This window comes from Artemia franciscana, chromosome 13 (genome assembly GCF_032884065.1).
Source record: "Artemia franciscana chromosome 13, ASM3288406v1, whole genome shotgun sequence".
In the NCBI taxonomy this organism is placed as follows: Eukaryota; Metazoa; Arthropoda; class Branchiopoda; order Anostraca; family Artemiidae; genus Artemia; species Artemia franciscana.
Window position 1 is genome coordinate 22721082 of NC_088875.1, and position 21586 is coordinate 22742667.

The 21586-nt window shown below is 35.8% G+C and overlaps 1 protein-coding gene across 1 annotated transcript in view; it reads right to left on the reverse strand.

Moving 5' to 3' along the window:
- Positions 1–11516: 11516 nt before the first annotated feature.
- Positions 11517–21586, reverse strand: part of LOC136034663 (synaptonemal complex protein 1-like) — a 48199-nt gene continuing 38129 nt past the window's right edge. Inside the window, exons 6-7 of the mRNA XM_065715978.1 lie at positions 20219–20444; positions 11517–12823 (exon numbers count right to left, since the gene is read on the reverse strand). Of these exons, the coding sequence (XP_065572050.1) occupies positions 12651–12823; positions 20219–20444 (399 nt within the window). The 3' untranslated portion in view covers positions 11517–12650. The remainder of the gene's footprint in view (positions 12824–20218; positions 20445–21586) is intronic.

Below are 21586 nucleotides of genomic sequence, written 5' to 3' on the forward strand. Positions count from 1 at the left end.
AATGGAATAACTTCGAAAAATGTTAAACACAAGAGGACAGGAGAACCATTGCGCCGAAACTAGTAATTAGTAACAATAAAGTCCCCCCCCCAAAAAAAACCTGTACAAAAGAGTCTTTAAAAGCTGGGGGTTTGGGGGGCGGCAGCCCCCCAACTGCCTCTTCTAATTCCTGTACGTCTTAAGGTTCGACTTTGGGACGCAGCCTCTTTAACTCTTTAAGAAAACGAAGTTTTTTTCATATTATTTCTGTACGTTTTTCTACAATCCATGGTGGATGTAATTTAATAATTCCTGTACTCCTCGTACAGGAATTAGGAGAGGAAGTTGGGTGGCTGCCGCCCCCCCCCGCTTTTAAATCATTGTATAAAATAGAAAAAAAAATAGATAGAATGACCGAAATGTTTCTTTTGCTCATAAGAAGCTAATATTCTGTTATCTCTCAAATGATAAGCTGTCCAGGTGTTATCAAAATTTTTTTGATGTTGTGAAAAAAAACCGCCCGTAAGGGACTTGAACCCTTGACCCAAGGATTAAAAGTCCTACGCTCTACCGACCGATCTAATCACTTGCATTTGTGTAAATATAACTTCTCAATAACTTTTAAAAATTTCAAATTAACATGGGCTCTTATGGAGAGAAATGCGTTAATTAAGTAGCTAATGCGTGGTTTCTGGAAAACAGGGAAGGAGTTATTGGATCGAGCTGAAATTTCGCGGATAAGCTCCTGGGCCGTAGGGGACCTTAACTTGTGAATTTCAGCCCGATCGGACAACGTTAAAAGGGGGGATGGGGTTGGGGGGTCGAAACTTTCGGGGGGTTAAGATTTTCCTACGAAACTTTCCAGGAAAATTACTCGGAGAATTCCGCATCGAATGAGTCCTCGTACACCCAGATCCGATGTCGGCTGTGACTTGTAGGCGTCGAGGAAAAAAAAGAAAATGAAATTTAAGTGTCTATGCGTGGTTTCTGGAAAACAGGGAAGGAATTATCGGATCGAGCTGAAATTTCGCGGATAAGCTCCTGGGCCCTAGGGAATCTCAACTTGTGAATTTTAGCCCGATCGGACAACGTTAAAGGGGGGCTGGGGTTGACGGGTCGAAACTTTCGGCCAGATTTTCCCCATGAAGGAAAAGTTGGAGGGGGATGAAATTTGGCAGGTTTCTTAGCTGGAGCTCGGGCTACGAAATACATCCCTCCCCATCCCTCTGCGACCACTGGAAGCGAAGATCGCTTAACATTGTCGTGGGTCGCCTCTTTATAGAGGCACGAGTGTGCCTCCTTGATGTCGTCGTATCAGGCAGCTGGAGAAAATCCAAGTTAAACCTTTGGTGAATTAACTTGAAAGAATCAATAGGTGACTTTGACAGAGCAGTCCCATTAGGAAGACACCTCCAAATAAATGTACAACACCAAAGAAAGTACTTCTTCATTCAGAATATCACTATTTGCTGACTCGTTCGTAAAAAAGACCTAAAGAATTTGCAATTTGCAAAATACTTCAAAATATTAAGCAGCAAGAGTCGCCTCCGATTAATAAGTTTTCGTTTCAAGGGTATAATGGAGTGATAAGGCCAAAGCATCAAGTTAGAGAATTATTAGTTTAAAAGACAAATATTTCATAAATAAATTTAGTTGGAATTCAAACGTTTACACAAAAAAATAAAACAAAAACAATACGATTCTGAAAAATAGGGATAAATCACACCAAGATAACAATTTTTCTCGTTCAATAGTCGGTATTTCGAGAGGTTCCACTGTTGTGGGATTCTTATTGGGATACTAAAATCTGGACTTAGTTTTTTTTTTCGAATGTATTGATTCTTATGCAACTTGAACCATATAACTCAACTCTCGTTCAACGAATCCCCTTCTAGCTCAACCTTCATTCAAAACAATTCCCGTTTAGCTCAACCCCTGCAACAGACTTTGTTGAATGTGGAGTTATTTTTCTGTGGTTGATCATATCTAAAGGAAATATGCTAACAGAATGAAAGTGAAAATACTAGATGCCTTATTTCATGCTCTTTCCAAATTTCAAACCTTTACCAAATTAGGTAGAGTCAAATAAGGGTTGAGTTGAATGGGGACTGAGTTGCATAGGGGTTCAGTTGAGCTGAACACTGATCTGCATCAAACAGTTCGTGGTAACGAACTGTAGTAAGGAGCGACCCGGCTCAATAGTAAACGAAACTCTAAAAAACGGAATTTTGATGCTAAAATATGCATCAAAAGAATCAGATTTTGATGCTGATTTTAAATATATAAGTTTCATCCAATTTAGTCTTTGTCATCAAAAGTTACGAGCCTGAAAAAATTTACCTTATTTTAGAAAATAGGGGAAAACACCCCCTAAAAGTCACAGAATCTTAACAAAGATCATACCATCGAATTTGGCGTATTAGAGAAACCTATAGCAAAATTTTCAAGCTCCTATCTACAAAAATGTGAAATTTCGTATTTTTTGCCAGAAGACAAATCACGGGTGCGTGTTTATTTGTTTGTTTTTTTGTTTTTTCCCCCAGGGGTCATAGTATCGACCAAGTGGTCCTAGAATGTCGCAAGAGGGCTCATTTTAACGGAAATGAAAATTACTAGTGCCCTTCTTAAGTGACCAAAAAAATTGGAGGGCACCTAGGCCCCCTCCCACGCTATTTTTTCCCAAAGTCAACGTATCAAAATTTTGAGATAGCCATTTTGTTCCACATAGTCAAAAACCATTGTCTTTGGGAATAACTTACTTCCCCACAGTCTAGGGGGAGGGGCTGCAAGTTACAAACTTCGACCAGTGTTTACATATAATAATGGTTATTGGGAAGTGTACAGTCGTTTTCAGGGGATTTTTTGGGGTTTTGGGGGTGGGGTTGAGGGGAGGGGGTTATGTGGGAGGATCTTTCCTTAGAGAAATATGTCATGGGGGAACAGAAATTCAATGAAAAGGTCGCAGGATTTTCTAGAACTACTATAAAAAAAAACAATGAAAAAATAAACATGGAAAAGTTTTTTCAATTGAAAGAAAAGAGTAGCATTGAAACTTAAAACGAACAGAGATTATTACGCATACGAGGGGTTCTAAAAATAGTTTAGCATAAAGAACAAGGTATTTAGGAGGAGATAAATACCTCGCTCTTTATGCTATAGTATTTTTAGTAATTTCAACTATTTATTCTACGGCCTTTCTGAACCAGGGGTCATTCTTAAAGAATTGGGACACAACTTACGATTTAGTGTAAAGAACGAGGTATTAACGAGGGTACAAACCCCCTCATATACATAATAAAAATTAAAGAATATAAAAGTTTGTTACGTAAGTTAATTCTAAAGTTACGTATATTTTTTACTAATAAAAAAATTCGTTAAAAATTAAAATTTTTAGTTGCCTTTTTATGTAACCGAAAAATTGCATGGCAACTAGGCCTCCTTCCCCATCCCTTATTTCTCAAAATCGTCTGATCAAAACTAAGAGAAAGCCATTTAGCCAAAAAAGGAATTAATCTGAAAATTTCATTTTAATAATTTATGTGTGGAGAGTCAAAATCAAACATGCATTAATTCAAAAACGTTCAGAAATTACATAAAAAAGACTAGTTTTTTTAACTGAAAGTAAGGAGCGACATTAAAACTTAAAACGAACAGAAATTACTCCGTATATGAAATGGGTTGTCCCCTCCGGAATCCCTCGCTCTTTACGCTAAAGTTTGACTCTTTGCCACAATTCTGCTTTTTAAAACAATTAAAAGCTTTAGCGTAAAGAGCGAGGGATTGCGGAGGGGACAACCCATTTCATATACGGAGTAATTTCTGTTCGTTTTAAGTTTTAATGTCGCTTCTTACTTTCAGTTAAAAAAACTAGTTTTTTTTATGTAATTACACAAAGAGCTGATGAATGTTGAATGCAGCGTGTTTTTTTCTTTTAAATTTTGTTCATGAAATGCGCCATTTTGAAAACTCCAAGGGGCTGGGAACTTCCTTGATATGATAAAAAAAAATGAAACAAAACTGAATAGTGGCTCTGCTCAAAAACAAGGTAATACTTGATTCGTTGCAATAACCAGCTGAGGGATAAAGATGTGCCCCAGATCATACCCCTCGGCTATCCAACCTTCCCCCTGCATTCCTGTCATTCCCACTTTTGGCAAAATGTACGCAATTTTTTTCTTTTTTAACCAAAGAAACTCAAGTAAAATTTTCATTACTGAAGGGACAAAGTGGGCCAGTGGCTCCTAGCCCCCCTCCCGTCCATGCTCGTCCTATAGCTATCTTTTCAGCGGAAAGACGGACATGTTACACCTTGCTTGAAGCGGAATCTTGCGAAAATTGTCAATTTGTCTGAGTAAAGGATCTAAGAGAATGCTCTATGTTGTGTGGACCAAGATCATGCAGAGATTGTCTGTTAGTATTAAGAAGTACAAAGTGGGCCTATGATCCCTTTAATACACCTAGTTTGAACCAGAATTACACAAGGGTTTTCAATTTGTATAACTGGAAAGCCAATTATACATTATAATTGGCCTGTGGCACCTTTTTGAAGGGAATTGTGGAAAGATTTTTGATATACCTAATTGTAAAAGCAGAATAAGACCGTGCCCAAACTTCCAGTAAGACAAGTAGTGTAACCTAAAGCACCCAAATTACAGGCTCAGTCCTGCTGACTTCGTCAGAGATTCGATCAAAATGAAATCATTTATTATGACGTGGTGGTGAGTGGGTTCTTCAAAAAAGCTCATCACTTCGCATACAGTTTAGAAGATTATACATTTGAAATAGCTTCGAATAATCAAGTGGTTCTAATAACGGCACCAATAATGATACAGCTGTGTTTTCAAAATGTTGGATGACAGACGAACCAATTTCCTACGTAAATACACAGAGGGTGATATAAGAATCTTTCACCGAACTGAATCATGGCCATTAGCTTTCGGTGTAGATCAGACACAACGGAATCTAGTTTTCCGTGGAGGGTTTAGTATCATTTAACTATTTTCGTATGTAAGACTTCCAGACAGAATGAAAAAAGCAGCTATGGAACTGGCTAGAAGGAGTTAACAGGAAACTAACAGAGTTGACACGGACAAGGAAGATATTGTAGGTGTTGCGTATTTATTTGGGGATAAAAAACCCGACATCTCAACAATGAGGTTAGGTAAAGGAGATGGGGAGGAGAGTAGAAAGCCACAACACAAGTAACAGCTCTTATAACTGATAAAATTGCAAAATAGCTCATCTTATTTTGTGAAGTGCACTGAAAGATATAAAGATAGTCCGAGAATTGTAACAAAGAAGGATACTATGGCCAATGAACTCAAATTGTCAAGATTAAAAAGTATCCAACGGTATTGAAAAGTATTTGCTTGAAAAGTATTTCAAGCAAAGCTTGAAGAAGTAGCTAAATCTATTAAAACTGACGGAGTAACTCCTTCAGACATTAACGAGTGCAAGAGTAGACATGAGCTCTAAGAAGACCAAACTTAATATCCCTACCCCTACGATACAGTCATCTCATTGATGTCCTTCTATTGAATAAAATTTTCAAACTGTATTCGGATTTTTAAACTATCGTTGGAGAGAATTGAGACTTTTTTAAAGCCTTTTCGAAGCATTTCAGCTTGGTCTCCACATGTCTTTACCAGACAAAGTTGGGTTAACTACATAGATAAGTCTCTCACTAGCATTATGCAAATTAATTGGTCCTTAGTTTTTTACTTCGCTTGGCAAATTTTGCCAAAAAAGGCAAATGAAGACGGCTGCAAGGGTCCAAGCTCGGTTCTATGTCTACATAGACTCCCTAGACATTACTTTTAATTAGCTTCTATTATAGATGATTAAATCCAATCATCAGTTTAAATACACTTTAAATTTAACTTACTTGACTTAAGTCCCGTCCGGCCTTTGTGGCTGTATTGGGGCTTCTTCTCTACTGAACAAATGATGAATGTGGCGACGGTAGTTCGATCTATCTGGCGCTAGACAAAGTAGCTGGGGGAGGTTATTGGCCGGGAAGTTGTCGGTCCATCTCTTACGAGGTCACCCTCTGCGGCGCGTGCCGTGAACCCGTCCTTCGAATATGATTTTTGGGAGCTGGTTGGCCGACATTCACTGGATATGGCCAAGCCAGCGGAGTTGCTGGCTTCTGAACCGGTCCATGATGGTGCGGGGACAACGGAGTAGTTTTCGGAGGTCTTCATTTGAGACTCGGTTAATGTAGGCGATCCCTGCAATGCGTCTAAGGCATTTAAATTTCGAAAGACGGAAGTCTGCAAAACAGGGCAGGAAGAAGAGCTGACGATAATCTTCCGTATCGCTAACATAAGCCTGTTATTTTTGCGTTTTCTACAAAGTTGGTTTTCAACTAAACGACAAAATAGGTCTTTCTGGGATCAAACTAAAGACTCTAAGTTTGTTTACTGGCTTAATTGATTCGAATAAATGATAAGTTGAGGAATATATATGTAAGAAATTACTTAAAAAAGAAAAAGTAGCGAAATTTATTTGAAAAAAAATTGGAAGCCATTTACAATGTTGAAGTCAATAATTATGCAACCTTGCCAAAATTGAAATTGGGATCTAAGCACCAAAAGCTCGAGTCAAATGAAATTCAAAAATTTTCAGAAAGAAATGAATATTATTGCATGAAATTTAAACCTAGGGTATGATTTGATAACTGAGACATATTGCCAATATATTGAGCAAAGTGGCGGAACCATCGTGTAAAATGCGATAGAATGAGGTCCTTTTGACAGACTGGCCTCTGAGCCGCATGTCAGTTGTTTACTCTCCCAAAAATTCATGTTTTTGTAACTTATTATGTTGTAAGTTTGATCTGGCATATTGTGAGCTTAGCATTGACGCTTCTAGAAGGGCTATAGGTTAACACTTTGATCTTCATTAAGTTTTTCACAAATCTATAAAAAAGAAAAGATATTTGATTAATTACAGTCAAACATCATTCATGCGTTGAAAGCATATGACACTTGGAGTGTTATAACGTTAAAATAACTATTGGACTGACATTTTGACTGATGAATTAAGATGCTTCGAACAGGACTTAATAGGAGTTTCAGAAACTCGTATCCCAAGGGTAGGAAACATGAAATAATGTGATCTAGAATTTATTTGCTCAGGCAGCAACAATGGGGTCGATAGACAGAGACCAAGCTCATGATGAATAAGGAAGCTGCCAAGTCCTGTTTAGGTTGGAAAGGTGTTAATAATAGAATGCAAGTCGCTCATTTTATGACTAAAAAGGGCAGGGTATCAGTCATAGTAGTATATCCCCCTTGTAGAACCGACTGACCGAGATAGTAATGACTCAGAAGAATTTTACAGACAGCTACAAGAGCAAATAGACAGGGTTCCGGGTAGAATATTGTGTTTTATTTGAAGATTTTAACAACCAGGACGGTGGAAAAAGGGATAGATGCTATCCTAACCTAGGCATATTTGGTGAAGGAAAAGAAAACAGCAAGTACAGACTGCTGCAATTTTGAGTGTATAAAAATCCAGTTATTACCAATACAGTGTTTGGTCATAAAATGGCCCATAACTTAACTTGGTATTCACATGGTGGTAAGACAGCTGATCTTATTGATTATGTCAATGTAAACCAAAGATTGGCAGGATCGATAAAAGATACTACGGTATATAGAAGTGCTGCAATTAATGCTAAAAGTAGAGATCACTATCTAGTAGTGTCTAGGGTTAATTCAGAGCTGAAATTTAGGAAGGATAACTAAATTCCGGGAAGCTACGACGTTGGTAAACTCCAGAATGAGAATTTGAGAGAAACTTTTCACGAGCAGTTGAATAATAAACTAAAGAGTTTAAAATTTGACAATGTATAAGATGGATGGAATAATTTAAGTAAAATAGTTTATGAAATCGCTGATGGTGTGTTAGGAGAGATGAAGGATGACAGATTGTCCTTTTTTGGGAAGACGTCTAGGGCTAAGTAAAAAGCCAGTCGTCCTCGGTTGAAGTGGGAGGATGTCGTAAGGAAAGGTTTTGGAAAATGGAACTTCTTAGATGGTATAAAGAGGGGAGCTTTCATTAGATTGGGATAGAGGAGGAGCGTGTGTAGCTGTATTGACCTCAGGCCTTGATGGTGCACAGTGTTGTTCGTAGTAGCAGAATGTTTTTTTTTCACTTTTTTTTTTAAACGATTTACACAGTTTGAAGGGATTAACTGGATTTTTCCGTATTTATCAATGCACTGTTATGAATGTTTACCAGTAAATTTGGAGGATGACTAGCCTAGGTCATCCCAATCTTTGGATTTTTACGATATTTCACGATTTATTTTACATCTCGCCTGATTTTATTGATAAAAAAAAAATCACGCCCAGTCCCTAGACAAAATTTCTATAGATGTCCCTCTCTGCATACAGGCATCAACGATATGTGCCAAACGCGCCATGATTATAAAATAAGAACACCTGAATATGAAGTTATGAAGAGGTTGTGGCGGATCGTATACATCAAGAGTAATGCTTCCGAGGTCGGTTGACCTACCTTATCTCTGCAGAGGAGAACATTCATCAAATTTTAACTAATAATGGTTAGTTAAGTGTACGGTATTTAATCCTTTACTAGTTTTTTGTCCTTTCTTCGGTAGAATTGAATTGATTTCACAATGTAAATTTAGAACTAAACATAAACTACAGCACCACTTGTATTATGTATTATAGTATAATGTCGGGTATAAGCCTTGTCGAACTAATCGGAATCGTGTATGAACATATATGTGTGGCTAAACATGTATTTTAAACGAAATGTTTATTTATAAAGGAAAAGCACGACAAAAAGTAAGAAGGAACGAAACAAACCGAGCTAAAATTCAGCGACAATCTCGGGAATATCTAACTGGAATGACTAATCAAAACCAACTGTTTCACAGCTTCAAAGAGGCGAGAGTTTTTGTCATGCATTCTTTGAAATCAGCATAAAAGGCCGATTCTTCTTATATATCTACTGGTATTAAAATCCTTTTTTAAACCCGTTTTTCGGTTACTATTGAGACGTTCGCTCCTTTCTTACAGTTTGTAACCACGAACTGTTTGATTACTGTTTTTATTAGGTCGATATTTTTTTTTGTTTTCAAGCTTCTTAATTAAGTGATTTATTTCTCTTCACCTGTTGAGAAAATTTTCAAGATCTCCAGCTTCAAAATCGCTTCCTTGGTAGAAACAATTCATCAATATCCTATACAGTGGTTACCAGCCTAAAATTATCTGACGTTAACTGCCTGTCCAAGGGACTCCAGGTCCTTAAATTTACCTCTTCAAAATTAAATCCTGCCTGCTCTCTCCGCTATTTCATTCCGTGAAATAGCTGTGGCTTCAATTTTTATCAGACAGAATTATATCCTTTAAAATTCTAGTTGAATAGGACTTTAAAGGGACATTCAATACCAAGGCAACATGGCCACACGAGTAAAAACAAGCGAGAGAGGTCTCTGATATAAACTCCCATCTTTAGAGTGCTAGAAAACAAGTTTTCGCCAGCACTTAACTTTTTTTGTACTAAAACAAACGAAACAGGATAATGCAAATAATATCCTCACATGATCTCCCCCAAATTTCAAGTTCAATCCCATCTGTCCAATCAAAGGTTTCATATCAAAAAAGTACACCAGGAATAGCTAAAGCTGCTAAGAGCAGAAAAAGTCTCTAGTATAAGAGTGAAGATGCCGTTTTCAAGATCTAAGGTTAGTTCAAAATCAGACTTGGCGAAACGGGCAGAAAAAGTTAAAGGCTAGGATCTCCCTACTTTCGCATATAAGCTTATACATTTCGCTATGCTGAACATCCAAATGATAGTCAAACTTTTTGTATAAGAGTTGCTTTTGGGAAGAGGAGAAGATTTAAATAAGCAAAAAATCAATTTTTTTTTTTAAGTTCTCCCTTAGAATATTCCCAATGGAAACGACCCAGAGTTTATTATTTGATCGACGAAGCTGCAGCAAATACTCACAACCCTTGAATGAGTCTCATATATTAATATTAGTTTAAAAAAAAGATACAAAAACCCCTATCTACTTCCTTGACAAACTTCAAAGTTTCCATTAAATCAATCACCTCTCTATCTTTTGCTATAGATTTTTTTTTTATTAAAAATGCATTTATTTTTACAAATACTATTTGTTTTGTAAGTCTAAAAAACAAACAGAAGAGAAAATATAAAGGAAGATTTATTACTGATTTGGATCTTAACTATGCTCTTCGGTATGAGAAATCTCGTCAAGTACAGTTCAGAAAATAGCTCGTCAAACAGTGTACCTGAAAAAAGCTGTTTGTGCTTCTCCCTTGAGAAAATTCACTGATCCAACCTCCCAAACAAAGGATTATACCTAGTGTGCATATATGCGCAAAGTATTTGGTAAGAAATTGTTTAGTATTGGATACCCAAAATTTTCGGTCATTTCTTTTCTATACTAATGATTGAGGGAAAACACAAACGAGAATAAAAAGTGAAAGTCATGTGCCTGATTTTAAAATCTAAGAAATATAGAAAATGGACTTAATCAATTTTGCAAGAAATTTAAATGACTAAATTGCCAGCATTATGTATGTTTTTTTTTTATTTTGTTTTCTTAACCGTTTTCAATGCAACAAAAGAGTGAAAACTGAATAGGTTAAAAAATATTTGACAATAATATCTAATATCAAACGAGTGTGTTATTATGAGAATAATATGAAATATCAAAAAAGCGTGTTATTATGAAATGCCTATAGGTCTTTTTAGAAAAAAGCGAGACTTTAATATCTTGATTATTTTGTATATAACAATATTAAGATCCATCAAATGGTGGAAAACTCTTCAAGTTAAGGGGGATTTAATATCCTCAAAATCATTTTGCAAGTCTCAGCGTCAGAAGACCGTATCAATGACAAAGCGAATTTTTCCGGCACGACAGGGAACTCCAAAAATAATTTTGGGAAAAATTGATAGAGATTAGTTTAAAATACAGAAAACGCGTTCTCTCATTCTTATTGTTAATGAAAGTGATCTATTCAATGTACATGCAAAACATATAATACGCCCCACGTGTCGGCAAGGCTTTTAATCAAGGCATGTAGCACAAGGGGGAACTCCCAGAGCTGTTAAATCACTCAAATCATAACTTCCTTTGAGCTGAACTTTAAAATTTTCCGACCAGGTATGTTAGAATATTTGTAGGGACTGTCCTTTCCTGAACTTTAAAAAGAAAATTCTGCTCCGCTTAACCAAAAATAAAATCCACATTTTTAATGACTTACGTTTCATTAAATTTGAATACATCTATATCTGGCACTAAACGGGAGAAGTTAAATGGCTTTTCTAATATTTTCAGGAAATTAGATATCCACTTTTATTTTTTTGTCGTTTATTCAGATCTCACATCCAACCTCTAGAGGTATAGCAACACCGTCAAATCGATTCTAAATGGTTTGACAACACAAAAGAAAACGAAACATCAATCAGTCAAATGGCCCATGACAAGGCCAATATATCCTATAGTGCTATAATATGGTAGCAAGCAATAATAATTCCTTCGTATATTGAACAAATAAATACACTTCAGCACAAAAATGAGAAAAAAGAATTCACCAGTGCATGCATCGATTCTCGAAACACACCCAAACAGATAACCCCAACAAATTTCACAAAAAGAAACAGCAAGTTAGTAACATTTCATCTGGGAGTTAACAATAGTTTCAGTTAATACTTCAGGTGAAACAAGATATTGAAAATGAGATCCTTGAGATTTGTCCATATCGATTGTATCGAGACTAAAGATTGGGTCCCAGGGACACGTTTCATCTACTCTCTTTTTAAGAAAGTAAACTTCATTAATAGTAAACAGAAGAAAAAGTCAAATCAAGCCCCTTCTAGACTCGAATATCAGGGATCCCCCCCCCACCTAATTTCGCAGGAAGTATATTTATCAATGGTACGGAGCCGAAAAGGTAATTTTCATATTTAGATTTCAAGAGATCATTTCTACGCTATCAAAAAAGCTTTAATTAGACCCTAAGACATGAAGAACATGAAGACATGAAGAACCTAATGCCTCAACGACTCTATTTCATTGCCACTAGAGTTTTTAAAAAATGCAGAAAAAGCAAACAATAGTAAAATCAAAGCAAAACAAACGAAAACTTATGATATAATGCACGAAGGGGGTCAGTCGCTCCCTCCTTCATAGAACCAAAAAAGCAAAAAAAAGCAATAAATTTTCGCAATTTTCAAAACACAAGAAAAATTTAAAGCAGTTTAGGACTTTGTTTAACTTTTATTTTCAGTAAAAACTTGTTTCTCGTCGATTCGGGTGCTTACTCCCTTTTCAAATCTCTATGTTTTCTTCCTATGTACACCAGATAATTTGCCAACCCATTGTTTTTTTTCGAGTTGTGCCCTCTTCCCCCATATAAATTCCTGTGTGCATGCCTGTTTGAAACTCACTGTTGAATGCATGTTACATTAGAAGCTTGTTTTCCGACTTTCTTCCCATACTGTTCACTAACCACTGTCCGGAGATAGCTCAAACTTTTACTTATTTCGTTAAGACTCTATGTTTCTTCCTATGTACACCAGATAATTTGCCAACCCATTGTTTTTTTGGAGTTGTGCCCTCTTCCCCCATATAAATTCCTGTGTACATGCCTGTTTGAAACTCACTGTTGAATGCATGTTACATTAGAAGCTTGTTTTCCGACTTTCTTCCCATACTGTTCACTAACCACTGTCCGGAGATAGCTCAAACTTTTACTTATTTCGCTAAGACACTGACCACTAACCAGCAAGGCTTTCAAACAATCAATAGGATCCTGACGTAAATACGCAGCTTCTGAAAGAAAGAAGTAATTACAACATTATCAAGCAGTTTCAGCGCTGCTGGTCAGCTATGGTTCAGTTCATTGATGCCAATATTATATAAAAATTCTAGAGGGTATAAAACAGGTATCTTCTCAACTAAACCCAGGTAAACGGACGCTAATTCAAGAAAATCAACTGTGAATCATTTGTTTTAAATTGTAAATTATATTCCACATTTGTTCTTTTTTTGTGAAAAAGCCTGATTTTTTTTAATAAAGCCTCAATTTCCATGTCTTCAAAAACATTAACTGTTTTCACGAATTTAATGTGTCTTTTTTGTAAATTTACACAAGAGGAGAGTAATGTTAGCCTGGTAGTTATCAGTTATCAGTACCTTACAGAGCACCAAGACTAACAAGATTTTGGGGTTTCTAGGATCAAATAGGGTTTACCAGAATAGATGGTAGGGAACATTTTAGGTGATCAAGAGATACAGGTATGGCACAATGAAAGAAACCTCTGTGTCCCCTACAACTCTACGTGGTTGTAAAGGAGGCATGGGAAGAAGGGCTATTTTTTAAGATTAATTTAAGTATGAACTAAAAAACATTACTAAATTAAGGGCAAATAGTTTACCAATTGGGGCAAAAAGAAAATATTTAAGCAGGAGACAAGGGCAGGATTATGCTTACTTTTCCCCATATGCGGAGATATGAATGAAACGGTGGGTTACGTGATGAGTGAGTGTGAAGAATTGCGTGAGTTGCAAAAGGATGAATATGAGAACTGTAAGCTTGATGAAAGATGGATAGCAAGTATAGCGAGGGATAAGTGTTTTGTGTGTGAGGAAATATTATGACAATTTCTCGAAACCGATTTTTGTAACTGGTGAATGCTTTCGTTCATTCAGTGTTTATGTTTATGTAGTGTTTATGTCAGTTTCGTTATGTCATTTATTGCAATGACCCTAGGGTTTTTAGGGCAATGAAGCTACTAACATTATTATTTTCGATGTCAACTGCTAATGAACATCACGCAGAGTATTTTCATGGAGATCATGGACTTTACTTTGAAATTTCATTTCTTTGAGCAAGGAAATTTACCTCAATCGCAATAAACTATTTTATAGTACAGGGCTGTCGTTTTACTGGTAAAGTTCTAGTGCATGACCGCTTCTAATGGAGACACTACCATAATTTTTTTTACAATAAAAATTTACAACAATAAAATTTTTTTTTACTTCATAATATTAAAAAAAAAAAAATATATTAAAGTAGAGATTTTCTGGGTCGCTTCCACTTTAATTCCCGTATTGGTGTCATCTATATAGCGTAAACTTATCAGGAATCTATATCTTAGATAGCGTTAAAATAGTTACATGGAATCTGATAGAATTAGAATGAACTAATGTTATGAAAAAGTGAATTTGAGAGATCATCAATATACAGAAGGAATAGTAGTTGCTCTAACATGGGCCCTGGCGGATCCTATTATGATCTACAGAACTAACTTCTGATTAACGGTGTTGAACATCAACTAAAATTCTGTGGTCCCAATGCTGACCCCAATTTCGAGGGTTAAGGCTTGCGTTCCCTCTGAGATATACAATTTTGACAAGCTCTCAGCTGCAGTTTACACCAAGGGGACAAGATAGTTATATAAATGGATTCACTAGCTTTAGGTCTATCCATTCACCAATCACCAAGCCAGAATTATGATACAATAAGGCGTTTTCTTAGAGGAGGATCTAAATCTACTTGAGAAATAGGAAACTCTTCCCTTTTTCAAAGATTTTCCACATGTTTTTCAAGCTACAAAAGAAGCAAAAGGGGTTTCAAAATGTAAGCTGGTATATAGAGAAAGCTGACTCTCAGCTATCCAATGATAGCAGAATTGTCGCCTGCAAGAAGTTTGTGAACCTTCAACATAATTCAAACATAATAGAATGATGTGGGGTGTAAATGCCTTGTATAATTACCAATACCTTGTAAATCACTGATTTTAAGTAAAAGGGCTGCAATTGCTTGCTCAGAAGAGAGGCATGATTTAAATTCTGACTTTTTAGTAAAAGATAATGTTTTTCAAAATAAGTTACAATTATTTTTTATGATATTTCCCCTTAAATTTCATGACAACCGGGGCAGAACCGAACTCTGTCGGTAATTACATTAGTTTTGTCTCGTTCCTTATCAAACAAAAAATTCATGGAATCTTCCTTCTATTAGGAAAGATTCCCGAGGAGAAATATAAGTTAAGATATGGAAAAACGGTATTTGAAATTCCCAAGTAAGGCGTCTCAGCACAGTGACAGGAGGTCTAGCTAAGCTTAGAAAAGCCCCCCCCCCCATCCTTTCTTCATTTGTATTGGTGTCCTTGAATCCTTTGAAATGACAGGAGCTCTACAGAATAGACATCCTCTGATTGAAGCAAGTATTTTTTTTTATGGGAATGAAATAGAGAGCAGCGAAGATCCCAGGTGGCATCAGAAGCAGTCCTAGCAAAACAGTTACTGAAAATTCTATTACAGCTTTATGTACTTTTAGCTCTATGCCATTTTTATGAATTTAGGTGATGAACTATTATAAAATCAATAAATTTTTGTTTAGTTAAATCCCATTTTTGTAACACGATCCACCATTCCTAAAAGAATTTTTAAATATCTGTTTCCTCTTGTCCTAATAGCTATTACCAACATTTTGTTGTAATTTTAAATAAATTGATATTCACACGTCAAATTTGTCAAAATAGCAAAAAGTTTAAATGTATAGCAATTTTGGATCATTATGAGAAGAATCACAAAAAATGGTGAGGTTTGAAGGAAGATGATAGACTGAAAGCTGTAGTCTGAAGGGAACCATGCGTTTTGGAAAACCAAACTACAAGCGCCTGAAATGAGTATCATATAAAAATTACCATATAATCTGGATAAACTTATATTATTGAAAAAATACCATATATTATTCACTTGTGTCATTCTTATCATATGTAAATTTTTTCATTTGGCAGAGGGTTTTGTCACTGATTGATATCATGAAAGAATAAAAAAAAAATGTATTTTTGGTTAGACTAAATTTATTTAAACGTACTGCTTCTTATAAGGATAATGATTATCTCGTTGATCATTTAATGTATGAAGATATATTTTCATAGCTCTTTAAGGTCACTTTTTCCTAGTACTTCATTCCCAGCAACCTCACCTAGACTTACTTTTGAACTATGCATACTTAAAGGTAAACATTTGTTCTTCTTTGCAATATCAATCCTTATGTATAGCCTCTTTAACGCAATAACAATAATAATAATAATAATTTATTTATAATCCACAAAGTACATTAAACTTTGGAGTAAACACACAAAAAAAGAAAAACAAGACAAAAAACATAACAACATAAATAACATAGCAGCATAACAACATACAACATAAGTAAATTACCTCAATTCAAAAAATGGCCAAAGAGGGTCAAAAACACCAATCATTTGCCGAGTTTTAAGACATATATCTTTAGATAAATGTTTTAGTCGCGAGGGCGCATCAACGATGTCAAATTTAGAAACGACTGTATGATTCCGATACCACCGAGGCAGACACAGCAAATACTTGCAATACTTAAGATATCCTGAGCGTATTTTCTTTGTATCCTTCTTGCGAAGGAGGAAAGCAAAACCAGAAAGATAAAAAAAACAGCAGGGGCGCAAAAACTAGAATAAAGACGGCATAGTCCTTTTTGGTTATATCGACCACGATTTGGTGAAATTTTCGCGTATCCAGCCCGCATACTTTTCAGCACGCTGGAAGTAATTGCGGAGCAAGTAGACGAAAGTGACGTGGAAAAAGAGAGACCCAACCATTTAATGCTTGCTGAACATGGTATAGTTGAAGAACCCAAGCAAAGAGGTGATGCTGATGGAGGACTCCCAAAACACAAAAACTCACATTTGGAGGCATTAACTGAAAGGCCTACTGTGGATAGTGCGGCTGAAAGCCGGTAAAAGTTGGTAATTAGACTATGTTTTGTCCGGCTAAGAAGCAGAACATCTTCAGCATATGCAACGTGACTAATGCCTAAATTATCATTGTAAAAAATTGACGGTTGAAGACGTTGGAGACACGAAACTAAAACACATTTAATAATGCTCGGGGATAACACGGCACCTTGCCTAACGCCTTTTTTAACAGGAATATACTCCCCTACAGTACCATTCCACTTCACCCTAACTGAAGAATTAGTATACCAATACTTAAGCACGGAAACAATAGAAAGATTAACACCTGAGGCTTCTAGAGAAAACAAAGCATTTGAATGAATTACATTGTCAAAAGCACTAGATATGTCAACAGTCAAACAATACAGGGGACTTTTTTGAGCAACAGCTTGTTTCATTAGCCGACCCACAATATGGTGAGCTTGAACGCAGCCCATACCTTTTCTAAAACCGAGCTGGAAGGGTGTAAAATTGCACTTGGAATTAATGGCCGGTAGCAGTACATATTCAAATAGCTTACTAACAATACAAGACAAAGTGATAGGACGGTAATTAGAGCAAGCACTGGGGTCCTTACCCCTCTTAACTATGGGAGATATACAACCGGACAAAAAACTATCTGGCACAACGGACTGTGCTAAACACATCTGAAACAATAACTGCAAATGCTTCAGCAGTTCAGGACAATCATAAGCAAAAAACTTGAAGCAAAGACCATCACTATCGAGGGACTCAGACTTATTCACTTGCTTAAGAGCTCGGAGTATAACACCAGATTCAACCGACAACACTTGAGATTGGTTGATACGAATTGGGAGGATTGAGTTGACAAGCTTTGTAAAATGGTTTTGGAGATTAATATTAAATGAAAGCAAAATATTTTTATAATGAGAAACGAAGTCACATAGCCGAAGAGACGAATTAATTGGAGATGAACACTTTACACTGTTTATAACACGATCCCAGGATTTCTTGTCACAAGGACCATCCCAGGCATTCAGTCATTGTTCTTTTTTTTTACTAAGCAGTCAACAATATGACTGCTATGTCAAAACAGAATAAAATTGGTAATACAAGGGTTATACAAAAAGTAGACTACATTTCGATCTGTACCCGCGAGGAGCGGGTCTAGTGCGGTCATCTTAGTATCTTGCAGTTACGCCGCTTAGGTGGCATCTAGTCGTGCTAGCGACAGGTTGGTGTTGTAACCCATCGAGTATAAGTGACAGTTTGAAATGTCTGCCTTATTTGAAAACGCCGCGAACTGTGAGATACGTGTGGTAGTAAGGTTTTGGTCCGCAAAAAGCTATAAGCTGATAGAAATCTATCGGGAGTTTTATGAAGTTTATGGGTACAACACAATCACTGAGGGTGGCGTGCGTCATATTATGCTTTCGATTTAAAAACAGCCTAAAGCTGTTCATGGAAAAGAACGAAGCATAAAACGCAGAATAGTGACTGTCAAATTTGTTCAGAAAGTTGATGAAAAAGCCCGAGAAAAACCGAAGATTCACGGAAACGGTACTCATGCTCAGTTTTCCACACATTTCGATAAGCTCGGTTACTAGAACTTTTCTACAAGATGGGTACCAGAAGTCTCAACAGAAACCCAAAAAAATCAAGACCCGAGAGGCCAACTTTTACGAGGAAGGAATTGCCAAGCTCATATCGCTATGATTAGTGCCAAAATTAGAGTGACAACTAGGTGAAAAAGCAGTATTCAAAAAAAGCCATTCAACTGGATATAGGCTAATATTTTTTTCTTATACCTTATCCATTTTTAATTTTAAAACATGCTCTACTTTCTGAGTATCTATCCTACATATAAGATAAAATTTATCTAAAATTAATCAAATGTACAATGAATATACGGTACTAATCCCCATAAAGACTCCTAGCCCTGTAAAGGAGGGGGAACACAAATGAGTCATTTAAGCGCTAAATAAGGAAAAAAAAGGATTTAAAAGATTATAACCTCACTCAGCAACAAAAAAAGGAAAAAAAAAAGAATCCAATCAATCCTAAAATAAAGACCAAAAAGCCAAAAACATTTAAAAAAAAATTCTGTGTATTGAGCTCAACGAATGACGCCTTTGAACTGAATCAGGGCTTTTATTCCATATGACATGACTCGTCAAAAAATGACTTTCAAAATTGATCAAGAAAAAGTCTGCATAAGCTTCCTTGAAATACAAAAACGTCTGCATGTCTTCATTTTAATCAAATCAATATTACGTTTGAAAGAGAGGTTTTCATCAAGAAGAATGCCCGAAAATCGGGCATACCGACCCTTAGATTTTACTAATAGTTTCACTTGAAAGACAGATTTCGGATAAAAGATGAAAAAAAAATGAGAAATGCAAAAGCAAAACGAAAAACGCGACACAGGAAAACTTAGCATAAGCTGATTTGCATCAAACTACAGAAGTGCTCTCTCAAACAAATTTGCTTTATTTTGACCTAAGCCCTTATTCATCTTTCCCAGAAGTGCCAAGGGTAATGCCATCAGGGAAGAAACACGGACATTTGAAGAAGGTAAACTACAATGTCATTTTATAGCACATAAATATCCTCGATTATTTTTCGTTTAAGTTCATTAGAGCAAGCGAAACCCCATAGAAGCAATAACTTCTCCAGACACTCTTTGCCTTGTCGTAGAATTTTGATAACATCAACGACAGTAGAGAGCCCATCGGCAGAACAATGTGTTCTGAAACATTATAAGAACTAGAAACTATAATTTTCCATTGCTTTATGATTTGAAGGGCTGCCATTTATTAAATCTAAATAAAAATCACCAAGGACCATAAGTGAGCTACAAAGATTTGAAAGATAAATTAAAATTTAACCAAACCTTCACAGAAATTCTACTTTCCTGGAAGAAGTAGGACAACACACACTGAAACAAGGGCCATTTGCAAAGACCAAAGTTCCAACCTCACGATCTTAGAGAGTGGCAAGAGTTGACAAAATCCCACGGTTATTAATTAAGGGGTTAATGGAACTAGAATTCCCCTTCTGAAAATGAGCAATTTCAATTTTAAGCTCTCTGCATTTGCGATGTTTTTTATTGGCTAGATTCGATACGAAAATGTCTGAAAAGAAATGCCCGCACTTTTTTTTCTGAGTTTACAGTTTTCGTGATAAAACATATTTCTAGTAGATAATTTCAGCACCGATAAAAGTAATTCATTTAAGCATCAGCATACAAAAGGATAATCCTTTTCAGTGTAACGGAATTTTTTCCCAGATTCAAATTTCCTGGAAAAAGTATTTTTCATTGGGACGATTGTTCTTTTTTATTAGACGGTCAATAACACGACCGCTACGTTAAAACAACAGAAGATATTCTTATATACAAGCAGAGAGATATCCAAAGAGAAGATAACACTTATATCCTGGATTTTTTCTGCCTAACTTAATGAGAGCGAGGAAAACCTACCAAGTGGCAGCAATAGCTTCTCCAGACTTGCCTCTTCGCCTTGTAGTAAACATTTGACAACATCAACGATAGTAGAGAGCTCATCGGCAGAGCATTGAGCCTTTAAGGCAACGAGGTTTGAAAGCTCCAATTCTTCTTGCCGGGTTTCAGCTTGATTCTGATACTGATTCAACTGCCTTTGTAAGCTGAAAACTCCATTTTGAAGTTTATTATTTTCTTCTTGCAACTAGAAAATGAATTCCATTACCTATTGGCTTAGCTAGCCCCCAGGAGTTCGTCCACCAGGAACAAACCCAGGAGCTATAGCCCCCAGTTTGATTCTATCTCGCTAACCATAAGCAGATAAAATATAAATTGCATGTAATCTCTTTGAGTTTACCAATGTGTTTAATTACAAAGAATGCACTTGGGTGTATTTTACTATTAAGCTCGTTAAATTGGTCCTTAAAAAACAATTTATTATTTTACGGCTAAAACTCTTATTATGAAGTTTCTTAGACAACACTGCCTCTTTATTTATAATCAAAATCAAATCAAATCTCAGTAAATATTTCAACTTAGTAAATATTTCAACTTTTTATTGAATATTTCAACTTTATATTATTTATCAACGGAAACAACAGGAGAAAGAAAACTTAGATTAAACAGTTGATACATACTAGAAAATAACATTAAAACACGAAATTTTTTTTCATATTTTTATGCTATTTTCAAACATGTATCAACTGTATCTATGAAAATAGTTAATTTTTCATGCCAAGTCCTTTCTCGTATTTTCAAAAAAAAAAGAAGAAACTAGAATAATTTTCAAATCACCTAGTATATATCGTGAGAAAGGTTAATCTAGCACCTGTTAATTTCTTTTTTCATGATTATAAACAGAATAAGAAAGTAACATGATGTTACTGGACACTAGCACGGCAAGAAAAAATAAACCGAGAAAAACCCCAATGAGTAAGAGCCTGCAATCAGATGCTTACTCCATATAGTCATAACGAACAACTTCAATTTTGAGACCAAAGTCTGCGTTACGTAGTATTACACTAAACTTTTCAGAAAACAACAAAAGGAACATAAAAAAAACATGAATAAATTCCTTTGTTGCACTTGTTTCGGCTAATATTGTTGACAAAACATATAAAGAAAAATATTATAAATATTTCCCCTAAAAGCATAGCTTGTCCGTGGGGGAGGCAGAGAAAACAAAATCCTCAAAACAAAAAGAACACTTGGCCATCGACACTACTAATACCATGAAACTAAACGATAATACAAAAGAATATCATATATTATACTTTTTCTCTGGAACACCATTTCAACAAAACCCCACAATAAATAAATAAATATTCTAAGAAAGAAAAAAAATAT